General features: G+C 38.6%; 1 protein-coding gene and 1 long non-coding RNA gene across 5 annotated transcripts in view; one reads left to right on the top strand and one right to left on the bottom strand.

Annotated features, from left to right (window-relative positions):
- npas3 (neuronal PAS domain protein 3) overlaps positions 1 to 17,932 on the top strand; it is a 404,340-nt gene that overhangs the window by 358,846 nt on the left and 27,562 nt on the right. For all 4 annotated transcript variants that reach the window (XM_085143173.1, XM_085143174.1, XM_085143175.1 and 1 more), the window contains 3 exons: positions 3,207 to 3,325; positions 8,256 to 8,449; positions 11,949 to 12,055. In XM_085143173.1, the coding sequence (XP_084999299.1) occupies positions 3,207 to 3,325; positions 8,256 to 8,449; positions 11,949 to 12,055 (420 nt within the window). The remainder of the gene's footprint in view (positions 1 to 3,206; positions 3,326 to 8,255; positions 8,450 to 11,948; positions 12,056 to 17,932) is intronic.
- LOC146496715 (uncharacterized) lies at positions 1,284 to 1,872 on the bottom strand. Its single transcript, XR_014871154.1, has 2 exons — positions 1,791 to 1,872; positions 1,284 to 1,758 (listed from the first exon to the last, which is right to left on the bottom strand). It is a non-coding gene; the product is annotated as an uncharacterized LOC146496715 (long non-coding RNA).

Raw genomic sequence — 17,932 nt, forward strand, 5'->3', positions numbered from 1 at the left:
TTCACCCCCTCCCCCCCTCCCTCCTGTCTTCCTCTCTTCAAGGACGTTTATATTATAAAGGATGAATTTGCATATTAATTCATTTCTTTCAATTTTTTCAGATTAGACGTTGTCAACACATATCAGTGCTGATCAAACTGCCACATCCACCAGAGACCTGACTGTGTGCATGCATAAGCGTGCATGGTTGTGCATGTGTGTGTGTGTGTGTGTGTGTGTGTGTGTGTGTTAGGGGAGTTGCCTCCTGAAACAAAGAAAAATAAAGACCTGCAACAGAGGGAAAAGCAAGTAGCCTTTTAGTGCTCACCAACCTGAACAACTGTGTTGAGACATCAGAAAAGGATTTACATGTTGGAAGGAAATGTTCCGGTTCTGCGTCGTGCTAAAGTTGCAGGAAGCGGCGTTGGTGGGTGTAAACTGCAGGATAACATGTTGATCGCTGTCTGTGGTTAAATTGTGCTTTCACATTACCTTAAATGTTCACAAGCAAATAGAAAACAAATAACCCAGTATGTTTAGAATTACAAATATGGACTTGGATTAGCTTTTTTTAATTTGATAAAAGCTGTAGGAAATTATCCAGCACAAGAGTTATCTTATCTTACACGTCTAAAGGATGTGTGCTATAGTTTTGAGTTTTGGTTCACTTTCTTTTTCTTGTTTTACGTTTCTCATCGATCAGTCTGTGTTTTGGTTTTTTGCCCTTTGTCAGCCCCTTCTTTCACTTGTTTACTTTCTCTGACTGACCGCTTGTGTTTGAATCAAATTTGGATTTTGTGACTTTAGCTTGTCTTCCCATTTGAGTCTCTTCTTCCAAGTGAACGATCGCGATTTGATTGTGATGATTAATCGTACCCTGTGCTGCTCTTTGAGAATTTCTGATGGAGGATGGGGCAAAAAAAATTCACATGACTTTCCCACTCTTTTCCAAAATTGTTACTGTGTTTGGGAGCAACATAATCCCTGACTGAGTTACACAGAGATGCACAGTGTTGTGTTTTTCAGTGAATGAAATAATGCATTCACAAACTGTGTATGAGTCAGCAGGAGGTGGTTGGGGCTACATGGAAATTCTACACAGGCTTTGACTCCAAAGTCTGTGGATTAGTTCAAAGAAAAATAATTTGGTGAGTCTGATTGAACTTACATGATCACAACCTTTCTGTAACCTTAACCAGCTTCAACTCTTGAAAATCTGAATACACTGTTACACATTCACAAGTACAGCTCTCCAGACACATCTGGGAATAATGCTACAAAAATAACACTCCCATATTACCATGCTTAGGCTACGTCCACACGTACCTGGGTATTTTTGAAAACGCAGATTTTTCTATGCGTTTGCACCTTTCGTCCACACGTAAACGGCGTTTTTGGTCACTGAAAACAGATTTTTAAAAACTCCGGCCAGGGTGGATATTTTTGAAAACTCAGTTTTTGCATTTACGTGTTGACGAGAAAAACGGAGAAAATGCAGAAAACGCAGCGTCAAAGGTGTGCGCCTTTTTTGACGTCACACTGTGCGCCACGTTATTGTTTCGGTGAAATGAGTTTCTACAATACTGTTAATTATGCTCTCTGCAGTGTTTAAATGCTTCCATATACACACACAGTTACTGTCCCTCCACACATACGACTCGGTTCTGCTTCTATGCCCCATCCTCGTTTACTTTTTCCCACCGAGGCTTCTAGACTTCTGATTGGCCAACATTTCTGCACGGTTAGGAATATATCGCCACCTGTTGCTTTGGCATGTTCCTAGCAGCGTTTTCCTTCATTTCTGCGTTTACGTGTGGACGGGATTATTTTTTAAAACGAAAACAGAAAATCTCCGTTTTCAAAAATACCCGTGTACGTGTGGACGTAGCCTCAATTCCAAGTGAATTTTGACATTTTGTACACTTAAGCAACCTGGATTGTGTTCGTACTGAACACTGTTGGTCATCATGTTTAAGTGTAAGGGAACATTTCCTGGCTGTCTCTCCTCACATCACTTCCTCTGATGGACGGAGAAGTTATGAATATGCAGCTGATTTCTGAAAGCTGACAGCTGCTGACAAATGAAGCATCTCACCTTACGTAAGCATTGCTGCCTCCTGATTTGATGTAAGATCACTGGCTGAACTTTGAAGGCTGCTGAAAAAATTGACTTCTTGTGTGAGGATTTCATGTTCTGAAGGGCCAGGCTGCCACAGGCTGTTAACCTATCAGTTAGGAGTCGTCTGAGCAATTGTGTTAACTTTGCTAAAGGAAGCATCAAATTTCAGTCTTTCAACAATTACATGAGGCTTATTTTAATAGTTCTAATATCAGAAGATTGTAGTTTTCAAGCTGTTAACCTTAACCCTTTACTTTGCATCTAATTGCTGCGTCATCCTCTTCTGATGTGTTTTGACATTTCCCCGTTTGAGTGTCATGAGCTGCTTTGATTTGATTGACGGGTTGACTGCAGCTGTGATTGGCTGACTGGCTGAACTGACAGTATGAATGTGTTTATTTGTTTTACACCCATTAAAAAATGCTTCACTTGTGTTTGAGCCCATTACAGTTTTCTGCACTGTACACTTTTGGTGAACCATCATAAAGTAAACTAATCTTTTTTTTAATTAATGTTGCTATGCACTGTTTTCAGTTTCATTCCACCTGGACTTTAGGTTATTTAGGTTCAGTCTGATTAATAACTTGCATAATTAAGTGTTCTATATATACTTGAAATTATTCAAAAATGCACATACAGTTAATTAAATTGCATGTGTGTATATATAAATATATTTTTTATGAAAAGTCTGTTTTTCTGTATTTATTTTGTTTTACTGAACTAAACTGTTTTTGCACATGTAGGTTTAGTTTTTAGTTTTTGTTGACTTTAATTACCTTGATGGTTGTTATACATGCCCATACAGTAAAGACTTACAAGGAAGCAAGAAGACTTAAAACTAGCAGTTGATGGCTTTGATTTATTCAAGTTGTAAATCATATCCTTGTATGATGACTTTTTAAAAAATACCAAACAAAAAGGCTTCTTTAAAACTATTTCAACTTACCTGTTACATTTTAAGTGTTTTGTTTGACATTTGGAATATAGAACTAAACTAATCTTATAGAGCATTGTATGATTTTTTTTCATTCCGTTTATTTTGCATAATACACTCAGAAAGAGAAACATTTATCAGACTCAGTTTTTGTATTGTCTGTTTTTGTCGCAGTCGAATCCAGCAGTCCCAGTCTTCTGGCTCCTGATAACACCCTGGAACGGTCCTTCTTCATCCGGATGAAATCTACACTCACAAAGAGAGGCGTGCACATCAAGTCCTCAGGATATAAGGTCAGAACAATGTATCGCAAAAATAAGTTGAATTCTAAAACTGGAACTGTGGAGAAGAAAAAGAAAAGTCACTATGTGTCACGGTCTGTGGAGACAGGCCGTGCGGTGGTGTGTGTGATGGACCCAGGTGCGTACACAAGTGAGTAGACGGGAGTGAACTTAACAGAAAGCGAGCCTTTATTATGGCTGAAGACAAAGTGTACAGACAAAGCAGGGATAGCGTGACTAAACTAGACTATAACTAAACTGGGAAAACTAATACTGTGACAAACTAAGAAGACTCAGAGACTACGATGATCACTGCAAAGACTGACCGCGAAAACATGGAGGTGAGAACACAGACGACGCGACACTGAACACAGCAAGACTGAGGACTAAATACACACATGAGGTGATCAGGGGAAGTGGAGACACATGAGGACACAGCTGAATAGAATGAAACATAATTACAGCACAGGGGAGAGTAAACCGCAGTGAACAAAGAACACCAGACTCTTTCAAAATAAAACAGGAAACCCAGAGACATGAAGATAAATCATGACATGAACTTAACATAACCACACAGACATGAAACATGACAGGTAGACGCACGAATCAGGGGGAGATGACAGAAACAACTAAGAAATTAACTAGATCAAAAATGGATACAAAAATACATAAAACTCAAACACTGGGCCACCCGACCCAGCCCATGACACTGTGAAGTTGTGGCGTGAATAAGGCACGGCGGGACCAAAGATCATAATTTAGAGCCATTTTATTGATTTCACATCACACCACACACAAACCCTGACCTGCCGTGCAGGTGGGTCCGCCCTCCCTGCACGGCACCGCAGACCACGCCCCACCACAGAAGTTTTTCATAAAAACCTCTTGTGTTGAAGCTGAAAGACTAAACTTCAATCACATATTAATTATTTGATTTAAACTGTGTGCACCCAGGCAAAATTACAAAAACCATCTAACAAATTATGGAGCTGCCGCTAAATCTTTGAAAGACTGGATTTTCTAACATGCGTATGATCATCTCCCTTCATCTGCTTGAGGACAAATCAACTCATTACTGTTTTTAATCTGTGATGGAAATTTATAATGTAATGAAAAAATAGGTACTTTGCATGCTTATGTGTCTCCTTAGTAGTTTGAAAAGTGTTTGCCTTCATCATGCCTCCTATTTTTTGTTTGTCACACTTAAATGTTTCAGATCATTAAACAGATTTAAATATTAGACAAAGATAACACAAGTAAACACAAAATGCAGTTTCTAGTGTGTGTTTATTTAAGTGTTTATTATTAGGGGAACAAAACCCAAACCTGCATGGCCATGTGCAAAAAAAAAAGGAATTGCTCCCTAAACCAATAAGTCTTTTACATCGCTGTGGAGGGTTGTCAAGGTCATGCCACAGCATCTCAATCGGATTCAGTTTAGGACTTTGACTAGGCCACTCCAAAGTCTTCAGTTTGAGGTCACGAACAGATCGCTGGACATTCTCCTTCAGGATGTTTTGGTAGACAGCAGAATTCAAGGTTCCACTTACCACAGCAAGTCTTCCAGGTCCTGAGGCAGCAAAACAGCCCCAGACCATCACAATAGCACCACCATATTTTACTGTTGACATGATGTTCCTTTTCACAAATGTTCTGTTAGTTTTATGACAGATGTAACGGGACACACACCGTCCAAAAAGTTCAACTCTTGTCTCGTCTGTCAACAGACTCTTTTCCCAAAGGTCTTGGGGATCATTAAGATGTTTTTGTGCAAACGTGAGATGAGCCTTTATGTTCCTTTTGCTTAGCAGTAAGCAGTCTTGGAACTTCGCCATGGATGCCATTTTGCCCAGTTTCTTTCTTATGGTGGGGTCATGAACCTTAAATGAGGCAAGTGAGGCCTGCAGTTCTTGGGATGTTGTTCTGGGGTCTTTTGTGACCTCGTGGATGAGTCATCATTGAACTTGGGTTAATTTTGTTCACCACTGTTCCATGTTTTTACCGTTTAACTTTCACTGTGGTTTGCTGGAGTCCCACAGCTTTAGAAATGGCCTTATAACCTTTTCCAGATTGAGAATCTCAGCTACTTATTTTATTATAATTTGGTCCTGAATTTCCTTGGATCGCGATATGCTGTCTGTCTTTTGGTCTACTTTTTCTGGGGGCCATTTAGGTTTGGATTTCTTTTCTTTTCCCCCTTAATAATAAACACCTTCATTAAGAAACTGCATTTTTTGTTTACTTGTGGTATCTTTGTCTAATATTTACATTTATTTGGTGATTTGAAACATTGAACTTTGATAAACATATAAAAAAATAGAAACTCAGGAAGGGGGGAAACACTTTTCATGCCATTGTGTATGTTTGTCTGTCAGCTGCTGCCTTTACCGGTCATCTTCCTGCATCTGTATCTCACCCTAGCATCCTCTCTAAGACAGCAATGCTCTGCATGTCCTCCGTTTACTCCATCCATAAATCTTCTTCATGACTTCTGCTCTTTGCTTCATCACTCTTAAACCTGTCTCCCTCTCATTCACATGTGTATTCTGTCTTGCTTCTACTGACTTTCATTCCTCGTCTCTCCAGAGTATACCTTTACCTCTCCAGGCTTTCTTCCCCTTACTGTCTACTCTGACTCAGTCATCATCTGCATAGACAATAGTCCATGAAGACTCCCATCTATCACCACTGCAAACAAGAACAGGCTTAGAACAGATTCCTGTTATCTCTCTGCATGCCCTACACCATCCTCAAATACTTCTGTGCCACTCTTGACTTGCAGTACTTCCTGTCTTGGAACCCTATCAGGTGTCTCTAAACCCACAAAGAAACACAGCATGTCTTTTGTCCTGTCTTCCTTCTCTCACCCCAACCGGCCGTGTCAGACAGCTGCCCCTCCCTGTGCCTGGTTCTGCCGGAGGTTTCTTCCTGTTAAAAGGGAGTTTTTCTTTCCCACTGTTGCCAAAGTGCCCATAGGGAGTCATATGATTGTTGGGTTTTTCTCTGTATGTATTATTGTGGGGTCTACCTTACAATTTAAAGCGCCTTGAAGCGACTGTTGTTGTGATTTGGGCACTGTACAAATAAAATTGAATTGAACTGAACTCCTTCTAACCTCGCCCATACTTCTTCATCAACACTCTCAAAGCAAGCATCGCATTTGTACTGCTGTTTTATCAACCTGAAGCCATACTGGTAGTAATTGTCAACTCTCTTCTAAACCTAGCTTCATCAACTTTATCTGTCTGTGGTTACAGCTCTTCACAACAATTCTTGAAAATCAGTTTCAGTACACTTTTCTCGATTCCTGTGGCATTATTTCACTCTCCTACATTGTGTTAAATAATATGGCTAAAAAGTCCACTGCCCTTGTCATCTGATCTGAATGAAGTGAACTTAACAGAACTGGGCTTTCAGTTCACACTTCTGAGACTAAAGATTTATGTGGAAAAAAATGTTAGATGAAAGTGACACTAGAACTTTGGTTGTCTATTACAGTGAAGGACTTGTCTGTTTTTCTTCCGCTTTTGCAGTTACAGTAACCTTGGTTTGATCTTGTTCCCATGCTTAGGTTTGTGATTTTTTTCTGCATAAAGAAAATATGCATGTATAGGTGTAACATCAGGACTCTAAGCTCTGCGACCGTCTCACTATTCACAGATCGAGAAGCCGGATTAATCGGATTCTTTGCGTTGCCTTGTTTGTGCGTGAATGCGTGTGTATGTGGGGTCACTCGTGGTTTATCCCTGACTAATGCATTCAATTCCCCTCAGGAATGATGACAGACAGCAGAGGAAAGATAGAGGAAAAGCTGTCAAAGACAAAACAAAATCACTAAAAGAACTTACAGATTTCATTAATACATTGTCTGAACCATGAATGGAATAGAGACTCGATTCAAACACTAGCATTATCAAAAATATAGCACAGGAAGTATGTTTACTTTGCTTTTTCAGCTTTTGTGTGAAACAATAAGTTTTTGTGTGGACCAGTTTGTGTTTTTGTTTATGAGCTGGGACACATAACCACAGGACACATACAGTATGTTATGTGGTCCTTACTTTGGAGGACACACATGGAAATGGTTCTTTGATAGCTCAAACTTGTTTGAGAGTTTTTGGTAAGTTTGGATGTTGGACATTTGGGCATTTATATATGATGATAGATGAAGATAAGGAAGAAGTGCCAGTATCCTCATAAAGATTTACATAAAGTTTACTAGCATAATAATTGGGAGACCTAAACAGACTGGTATATAGTACTTTTCTAGTCTATTTGAGCACTCGAAGCACTTTCTTATCCATTTACACACATTTAAACAAACACATTTTAACTTCACACACTCCAATAGATAGCTTGAGGGGAACTTGGAGTTCAGTATCTTGCTAAAGGATGCTTCGACACGCAGGCAAGAGGAGTAGGTGATTGAAGAGCCGGCCTTCCACTTTGTAGAGGAAGTGCTTTACCTCCTGAGCTACAGCCACCCAATGAGAATAGAGCACATTTGTATTTTAGTAGAGACTACGATACAAAACAGATATTCACATATGTATTTTTTCAATTTTATTTAGCCTTTATTTATATAGGTAGTCCCATTGAGACTCAGTGTCTCATTTATAAGTGAAACCTGTTCCAGACAAGCAGATAAACATATTCATATGTTAGTACAGACATTTGCACTTACATACACATAATGACACTGGTATCATTTTTGTCCACCTCTAAATTGGACATCAAGTTTGAGCTGACCAGCAGGTTATTAGTGCTTCCTAGTTATCATCTATACAAAGTCTGAGCTGATGTCTTTCTTTAGCTTCTTCGAGGCCAAAAGTTGCATTATCATACATCCTGATTCTCAGTAAAAAGAAAGAAATGTAGGTGAATGCTTGTTTTCATATGAAAAAGTTCTCTGACTTTCCTTTACTTGTTTTTTCCCCTTCAGGTGATCCACGTCACAGGGCGCCTGCGGATCAGGATGGCTCTAACGCACAGCCGTTCAGTGCCCAATCAGATCATGGGGATGGTGGCGGTGGCTCACGCTCTCCCGCCGCCAACAATCAACGAGGTTCGCATCGACTGCCAAATGTTCGTGACCCGAGTCAACATGGACCTAAAGATCGTCTACTGTGAGAACAGGTAGAGCACAAAAACTGAGTTTTTTTGTTTTGTTTTTGTCATCTGTTGAAAAAGAGTGCACAATAGTTTTTAATGAAAAGAACGCAACAAAAAAACAACATGTAGGTCTTTAGCTATCATTTTCGTTCTTAATTTTGTTAGTCTTATTGTATAAAATGCTTTTTAGTTCATATTTAATACATTGATTAACTTATTATGGGTTACATATAGTTTATATGAAAACTTTTTGAGAAGACATGTTTCTATAATAATATCTAGTCCCTACCATGTCTTAGTAACACTTCAAGAAACGTGACATGAACAGCAAATGACAGATTACACTATCATGATTTATTGGACGAAAAGAAATTATTAAAAAATTAATAAATAAATTAATAACATGCCCAATAACCCAGTTTAAATCTCAGCTGTACTTATTGCTGAATGTGCTGCAGAAGTAAACACTAGCTGTCTTTAACACTGTCTACTGAGTGACTGGAAACAGTTTCATTTGTTTCAAGTCAAAGTTTAGAACTTGTTTACTGTTTTGGGCAAGTTTTCTGAAAATCTTGTGATTTTGATAACTTGAGAAGAAGACGGGTTTTGAAATTGATACTAGAAGGTTGAGGGGTAGCACTGAAAGTTGCCAGTGTTTAAACTTGAGTGTAAGTGAATGACAGTAAAAACATTCTCGGTCAATATGACACAAATTTCTTATTCCACGTTCCGCTCAACTTTGCTCTTAGATATTTTACACAGTGTGACCTTGGGGTGAATTTGGTGAGACGTCCACTCCCAAGAAGATCGGCAACTGTCTTCAGTGTTTTTCACTTGTCGATTATCTTTCTTTTAATACAACTTCAAATTTCTTGGAATTGTCCTGAAATTTCCCAGATTGATAGGCAGCAATTGTTTCTTTAAGATAATTATAGATGTCTTTCCTCCTTGACGTTGTGTTAACACATACCTGAATGCTCCTGATGAGCAAACTACCAAAATGTCAGCTTTTATAGAGGCAGTCACAGATTCTGATGATCAGTTAATGATGTACTGACTTATATCACCTTATATTACACACATATTGTGTACGTAATATTTCGGCTGATACATACGAACATAGTATTTCTGAGTAAATGATATGTTTAAGGACATTTTAAAAGAGTTTTTTTATCTACAAAATTATCTGTTCATCTTAGTTTATTTTGATTGGACATTTTAGAGTGCTCCACTTATATTGTGATTAAATATCACAAGAAATTATATCAAAAAAACTGACTACCGACTACTTCTGCATTCATCTTTCACACCTGCTGTTCAAGAAGAAAAGTTGCCTTCCCTGTCGGAGCATCTTATTCATGAGAACCCTGACCCAATCCTCCCCGGTTTAACAGTGAAATATGTCTCTGATGGATCTATCTCCTTTGCTCTGTCCAGATAAAGCAGATAGGTATCAGGATCTCATGCAGGAGTTAACCGGCCAACCAAGGAGATTCATATCAGGCAAAAAAAAAAAAAACCCTTCATGTTTTATTATAGAAAGAGAGGAGGGGAAAATGATAGTAGGCAGATTGCTTTATTGGTGGGTGGAAAAAGGGACACAATGCGAGGCAGATGATGATATTCAGTGCGCAGCGACAGAAAGCGTCTCTGTGGTGAACAGGCAAGTGTCGCTCCCATTACAGCCCCATTTTGAGGATGAGTTTCTAAGAGAATGAGAAAATGGGAGGATGGGTTTTTTCTAAAGAACAGAGTGTGCTGTTATCTGCCTGCCAGACATTAGTCCTCCAACCGCCCACTCGCTGTCACAATGAAACTGGGGAAATTGTTCTGTCTATCCTGTGGCAAATTTGTTCAAATTAAAGCTTTTTAAAGCTCACATGTGTTACCTGTACAATAGACAGACAGCTTCAGTCTCTGTTGTTGGGTTTATTAGCTTTTTTTGCCTCCCCTGAATCAGACTTCGTAATCATCGAATACCAGAACTGCAGAAAGAAAATTGTCTCAGTGTGACAAGCTATGTGTTTCAAAGTTTCACAACATTTCCATGCAGCTTATTGTGGTGGGATATGGATGCAAGATTATCATCCGAAGCAAAGCAACAGAACAGAACATGGGGAAGTGGATATTTTTTCATCAGCAATTCCACTTATAAAGGAGCAAATATAATCTTTGTTATTGATTATCAAAATTAGATTCTTTCTTCAATTTTTGCTGACCGCTGGCAAATAGATACGGTGGCCCCGAGGTGCCATTTTAGAACATTTCAGAAACATCAACAAAATTGAAAAGACAACAACGTTCTGTAAAGCACGAAGAAATTTTTATTTATTTTATTTTATTTTTATTTTTTTGTTTCACACATGGTACAGCAGTAATTCATTTCCCATACACAACCTCCCTTTCAATTAAAGTAACACTGTTTCCATGCATGAAAAGGAGCAGGAAGAAGAATAAATTCTTATTGACAGCTGCCCCCTTTTCTGTGATAGTACAAGTAGGCACTTACAACCAAAATTACACTCTGACAATATTCTGCACATAACAAAACAAAACAAAGCAAACAGAACAATATACTCAACAATGAGCAATACCACTAAATCTCAAACTAAAATGATCATTTTTCTACAATTAACTTCTATTATTTTCAACTTCTTCATATTGGTTTATCATTTTATTCTTATAGCAGATTTTAAATTGAGAAACACTTAAGATGATCACTGAGAGAATTCCAGTTTCTTATGCCTATGACTGTTGGACACATTTGCCTTTGTGTGGTTCGAGCAAACCGGTGCTTAAAATAAAACTTCCTTCTGCCACACAATACAAATAAACTTTGTAACTTAAGAGGTAGTGTTTTATTTTTTGCCCTAAACATAATAGTTAATGTCTGTAATTTCACTATGTCTTCTAGTTTTAATAATTTCGATTTTATAAAGAAACTATTAGTGTGTTCTCTATATTTAACATTATGCATAATTCGAATCGCTCGAATCGCTTCAAATCTCGAAAACTCAGCAGCACTTCAGAAATCTTAACAACAGTTCAGAAACCAAAGTGAGATGTCAGAAAACACAACATTTTGGAAAATGTTAAACAGAAAAAGCTAAACGAATGCAACTGAATAACAGAACCAGCGTGTGGTGTTTTCTTGAAAGTGGCGTAAAAAACAAATGATGACCAAAAAGTTTAGAACTTTCAAAGAAGTGAAACCTGTGAAGCTTCATTTAAGTGAAATGAAAAAAAATCAAAATCATGGGGCCTTTTAGACATGTATTTGTGTATTACACATACAGTTGAGCTTCCACCAGGGGCGGCTGTAGATCAGGAGGTATAGCAGATGATCTACTAACTGGAAGGTTATTGGTCCGATTCCTGGCTGCTCCAGTCTGCAAGGTATCCTGAACCTTAAGTTGCTCTCTGCTCTGTGAATGCTCGAGTGCTCGAGTAGACAGGAAAAGTGCTAAAGAAGAGCCAGTCCATTTACCATTTACCACTTTGGAACGTGTACTCTTTGTTTCAGAATCAGTGACTACATGGACCTGACTCCAGTGGACATCGTGGGGAAGAGGTGCTACCAGTTTATTCATGCTGAAGATGTGGAGGGGATCAGACAGTGTCACCTTGACTGTGAGTATTGGAACCACCTGACTGAGTGCTGTTCTCTGATTGGGCAAAATAATTTTTTCCTTAGTAACTTTGGAACTAGCAGTTTATAAGCCAGCTTTTCAGCAATTTTTGCCTACAGGTTAAACACTAGTTTAATGTACTTTACCTCTAATCCAGTGAATCTGTACACTTGTTTCATAGCAGTCATACTGCTAGATTTCCCTCTTCAAAGTTGAAAACCACTTATAGAGAATCCCTGCTCTCCTGTATCTTTGAAAAGTTTTCGCACAGCAGCAACTCTGCAATCTTATTACCCTTGTCAGGAGGCATAATGCACCCTCTGACACACACCCAAGCAGAGGCTTGGTATCCATGTTTAGTGGCTGTCTGGATGATTTGCGGCGTGCTGTTTGTTGCTGCAGTCACATCTTTACAGTGGCGGTAAAAACTGAGGAGGCGTTCAGAGCAGCACAGCGTTTCACGGTTTGTCTGAGGTGGTGAAGGCATTTAGGCAGAACGCCAAATAATAACAAGCGGCACAGCAAGGACGGCTGGCCTGATGGGAGTCAAACACAGGCAGCTACAGTCAGATTCTGTCAAATATTGTCCACTGCGGCTGATTGCATTCAGATATAAGGCACAGATATTTCTCTGAAGACCCTTTTCTATTAACGTGGTTTGAAGGCTTAAAGCAGTGATTTACGAACTGTATCAATAAAAGCTGTAAAAGCAATAAAATGCAAACTTTTCTGAGATTTGGTTTAAATTACTCAAACTGCTCAGAAAAGTCATGGAACCAACATTCTCGGAGATGTTGAATGACTATTGAATATGATGAAAACTGCCCTCAGAAGCTGGTTTACATTAATACTAAAAGAACGAAATGTTTCTTCCACTGAAAACTCTACATCCAGATGAACAGAATCAACTTTCTGGGATTTCCTTACCTGGATAATTCAGTATGCATCAAAACAAAAAAAAACCCAGACCAGTTTGTTTGGCAGTATCATTTTACTCAGTGTGTATTACAATTTACATCTTATTAACCCTTTAAAACCAGAGCGGGCACGCTCTGTTTTGCGCAACTACTTTTAAATCCCTGTAGCTCTGCAACCGCATAAGCTAGCGCAATAATTTTTTTTGCATATGAAACCGGAGGAGTTGTACTTACATCTTATGCCATCAGCTTGTCCTAGGTCACAGTTTCCTTCCACATATAGCTTTGCAAAAACTGCATAAAAAGCACTTGCACCAACAAAAACATAATATTCCAGAAACACGCTTTGCCGATCCGATCAGCTGTTATAACACTTCCTACGTTGGAATAGACGTCAGGGCAAACTATCGCATGTCCGCCATGACCTGCCCGAAACCGGAAGTGATGTCATTTTTGCGGAAATGACGTTTTTTACCATCAGGGCCTCATGAGCCTATACTGGTGTTTTTAAAAGTTATGTTTGACTTTATGACTTTCTGTGTCGTTTCTGGGATGCTTAGGACTCATATTGCACTGCTGGAAATAGTTTATTTTGATGCATATGCTGCTTTTTTGCAAATTTGCACTATAATATTTATTTTAGTTTTTCCTGCAGTATATAAGAATTGGTGTATTTCAAAAATAAAACTATGAAGACACTCAAAATAAATTTCCTGTGGTGGGAAACTATTTTGTGCAACTTTTTTGTATTTACAGTTTTGAGGGATAAGCCTCTTAAATTTCTCTAACTAGAAATATATGTTAAAAAAACAAAAACGATTTTCAATTTTTTTGTAGTTTATTGCACATTTTTGCAATTTATGTAATTACTATGCACTTAATGCATACATATTATTAAAATCTGGGCTATAATGGTTGTATTGATGTATAGCAACTTGAAATGCTCCCAAAAATGGCTCCACAGCATGTAAAAATATAATATAAGCTCTGGCGGACTTGGTTCTATGGTAGGTCTTAAAGGGTTAAGAATATAGGTCTAGGGCATGAAGTTGGTTGGCTCACTGGCCTTTTTGTCCCACTACATCTACACCTTAACCAAAGGAAGCTTTTTATTCTCTCTTCCTCCCCTCATTGGTGGCGGCAGATGAGCCTAGTTTCTTCCTGTTCAAAGGGCATTTTTCCTTTTCACTTTTGCTTGGGGTTTTCTCCAAGTGCCTTGAGGCATCTGTTGTTGGGATTTGGTGCTATATAAATAAAATTGCATTGACTAATCTATAAATTTATTGGCACTATGATGACTTTAATTATTTCCTATAATCTTTATTTGTCTGATGATGCATTTAGTTCATCTCTGTTTGAGGCTGCAGTTTGTTCTCCTTCCTTTAGCCTGGCTGTGGCTCAGAAAGCAGAACAGGTCATCTACTAACCGCACGGTTGGTAGTTTGATCTCTGACTGCTCCAGTCTGAGTTCCAAAGTATCAGTGGGCAAGATATTGAACCCCATGTTGCTCGTGATGTGTTCATCAGAGTGTGAATATTAGATGGAAAACACGTGTAGATGTAGAACAAAGTACTTGGGTGAATGAGACATACTAGAGTAAAATGGTACTAAATAAGAAGCTCTCCATTTGATTTGAATTAAATTTGGGTTTATGTTTGAGGTTGGTGTTTGTTTAGGCTCTTTCACCTGTGAAGGTTTTGAAAATTGGAATATTACACTGGTGGAAATGTGTGGAAGGCCACTGTTGACGACATACCACTAGAAAGGCTTCAGTGTTTTTATTCCTGGACGAAGGCCTGTGTAAAAATAAAGATATTGTCATTTATCTTAAATAGGGAGGGCCTTTGATTTTTTTTTTCATTTCTATTGGTTGTAGAAACAACAGACCAATCATAGTGCATTTAGTGGTATTAAGAAGGGGTCTCCTTGTTGCTGAACAGTGAAAGATGGCAGTGTTTGATTTTAGTGTAGCTAGTAGTCTCCTGCTGGTTTTTTACATGCACTCTGAAAACAGAGGGAACCATGATGCTGACTTTAAGCCTTTGCAGTCAGTGTTATGTTAAAAGAAATTATTTGATACTGTGTTGCAAATTATTCTATTAGTCTTAAAGGTCTGCTAACTTTCACTGGAAAGGAGGGCCCTTAAATGACGGTACTTACTGTACTTACCTCATCATTTCTCTGCAAATAGAGATTTTTGCCGGTCTCTTTAAGCTTTGACTCCCGACACCAGCCCTTACTGCTGTTGTGACACAAATGAAACATGTCACATAGCTCATCAAAAAAACAAAAGACAAGAAAATATACCAGCATGGAGCTCCCTGAAACTTTTTCAATTACCTTCTCCAAAAGTTCCTGAGCTCTGAACATCCAGAGTGGCAATCAGGAAGTGGCTCTATGGTGGCCTGGCGGGGTCAGGCAGAATAAGGGGAGGGGGGCAGGTTAGGATGTGTAAAACAAAAAAAAAGGGGGAAGTATTGAGGGAGATTATTCCTCTCTGTCTGCAGTGAGGATGGGAGGTCAGGGAGGCAATCTGGCAGCCAACGGTTTAAATGACTTGGTTTTAGTTGAGCGTAGTCTAATACAGCACCTCCAGTCACCTCTGCTGTTCATTTTATTCTTCCTCTTTCAAAATTAATTTCCTCTGTGAAAGGGGGGCTTTCAGAAATAGATGGCTACAGGGCACCGAGGTTCTCCATGTCTTTTCTCTTTTTTTCCCCATCTTTTTTTCTTTCCCTCCTCACCGTCAAATGGAGCGCGGTCAGATTGTTCTAAAATCAGCCTTTCTTTGGGGCGGTTTAATTCGGTGGCTTTATGAACTCGCTGCTGATTGTGTGGAAGCTGATTTTAGACAGGCAGGCTAATGATTCCTAACTTTTTTTTCTGCAGACATGGGGGAACTTTCTGGCTAATTGGATAGCGACAGAAATGGTTTGTGTGGACATCAAATGCATACACAAAAATAAAGAGTAACATCCAGTTTTATTTATATTGGCTTGGTTTTTCATCTTGATACCTTTAAATGTCAGATAATCATTTAATACAGCGGTTTAGAGGCATGTTCGTTTATTTTTTGTGTTCTGGCCAATCAAAATGAGCTCTTTGCACTGGATGTTTGTGTGAGAGAAGAGCCAGACTAAATACTAGACATACCAGGCCTCCACCTTTATGTGCCTGTAGTCAAACTACATCCCCAATTCAGAATCTTCTCAGTTAAATCGTAACCGATCGTTGAATCATTCATCGTTTTCAGTTGAGAAATAGACTTTCTGCACTTCAATTTTCCTGTTTTTGCGGAACAGCAGCAGCTCACACTCTCCGATTTTTTTTTTTGGGTGGGATTTCCACATCTGCTTCTGGTTACCCCATTGCAACATGAGTCAGATAGTTAGGGAATCGATCAAGGTATATTTTAGAGGGATAGCCTATTCTCTCAACAGGGATCTAAATTTTAAAAGGCTTCTTTTCAAGTGGAGGACGAAGCATGATCCCTGTCTGTGAAGAGGCGTCTCTCTCTAAGTCTCTATCATTACCTGCTGACAGCTGGTCTAAGCTCAGGTCAGATCTCAAAGTCAATCTGTCCTCGTTTCCACTCAGAGAACAGAGAGAAAGAGAAGGAAGAGATAAAGGGTGAACTTTCCTTTTCACAAAGAAAGGGGGGAAACGGAAAAGAGTGATTTGTCGGCACGAAAAGGAAAGAAATACTCAGCACAAGGGCTGGGAGAGAAATTCATCTTTTCTCAAAGATAGGGATAGAGATGGGAACTAGTGATTTACAGACAGGAAAAAAAGGCAGGACAAAATGCTAATTTTCACACGGAGAGACAGGCTGACGAGCCGTTTCATGTCTTTTTCAAAAGGGACTGGAAGAATGAGAAAAGAGGAAGGATGAAGATGGGATAATTCCCATGTTTTCACATAGTGAGAAGGATCACAAAATGCATTATAAGTAGCAAAAGAGAATTAAGGAAATAGAAGAAAACGAGAAGAACTTTGCAAAGAAAGGAGAAATTAGAAGATGGTTGTAGTTTAACTGAGTGATAGGGAAAAATGTTCAGTTGGTTTTATAGAAGACAAGCACATCCATTACATTGATTGGTTGAATCTTTATTTTGAACATGTTGAAAAAGTACAACAACATAGAATTAAAAGAGACAAACGAACAAAGCAAAACAAAAGGAAAACGAGCAACCACAACTACAAATAACTTTCATGTTCAAAAAGGAGCAGGAAGAAGCATAAGCTTATTTAATCCCGCCCCTTTTCCACTATCTAATCAATAGATAATCAATAGTAATCAATAGACTACAGAAATACCTCCTTTTTTTATTATTATTCTTTTTTATATATATATATATATACATATATGCTTCTATCTTTCCATACATACATATACGTATACATATATGTATATACACATTTTCAATAACCCCATTAACACCTCAAAGGATACACAACCTACAGATATATATATACCCACACCAACATACCCGTGCACCCGCACATACATGAAAATATTAGACAAGAACACCCTATCAAATCTCTACCTCCTCCCTGTACCCTGTAAAAACCATCTCCTTAAACCGCTTTTTAAACTGCGCCATGCTCGGACATTGCTTCATATCTTTACTTAGTCTGTTCCACAGCTTCACTCCACACACAGAGATGCAAAAACTTTTTAATGTTGTACGGATACGAGGATGTTTTAAGTTTAATTCCCCCCTCAAATTGTATCCCCGTTCCCTTTTAGAAAACATTTTTAGAATATTGTCAGGAAGCAGGTTATTTATTGCTTTATATATAATTTGTGCAGTGAGAAAATGAACCAGATCCGTGAATTTTAGAATTTTTGATTCTAAAATTCACAATTTTTACATGAAGGTGAAGATGTGTTAGAATCTATTGCGATCTGTGTTCGGCATCAAGTTGCTTAAAAAAAGAAGTGCTTTTGAAAAGTTCA

This window comes from Neolamprologus multifasciatus, chromosome 19 (assembly GCF_963576455.1).
Source record: "Neolamprologus multifasciatus chromosome 19, fNeoMul1.2, whole genome shotgun sequence".
NCBI lineage: Eukaryota > Metazoa > Chordata > Actinopteri > Cichliformes > Cichlidae > Neolamprologus > Neolamprologus multifasciatus.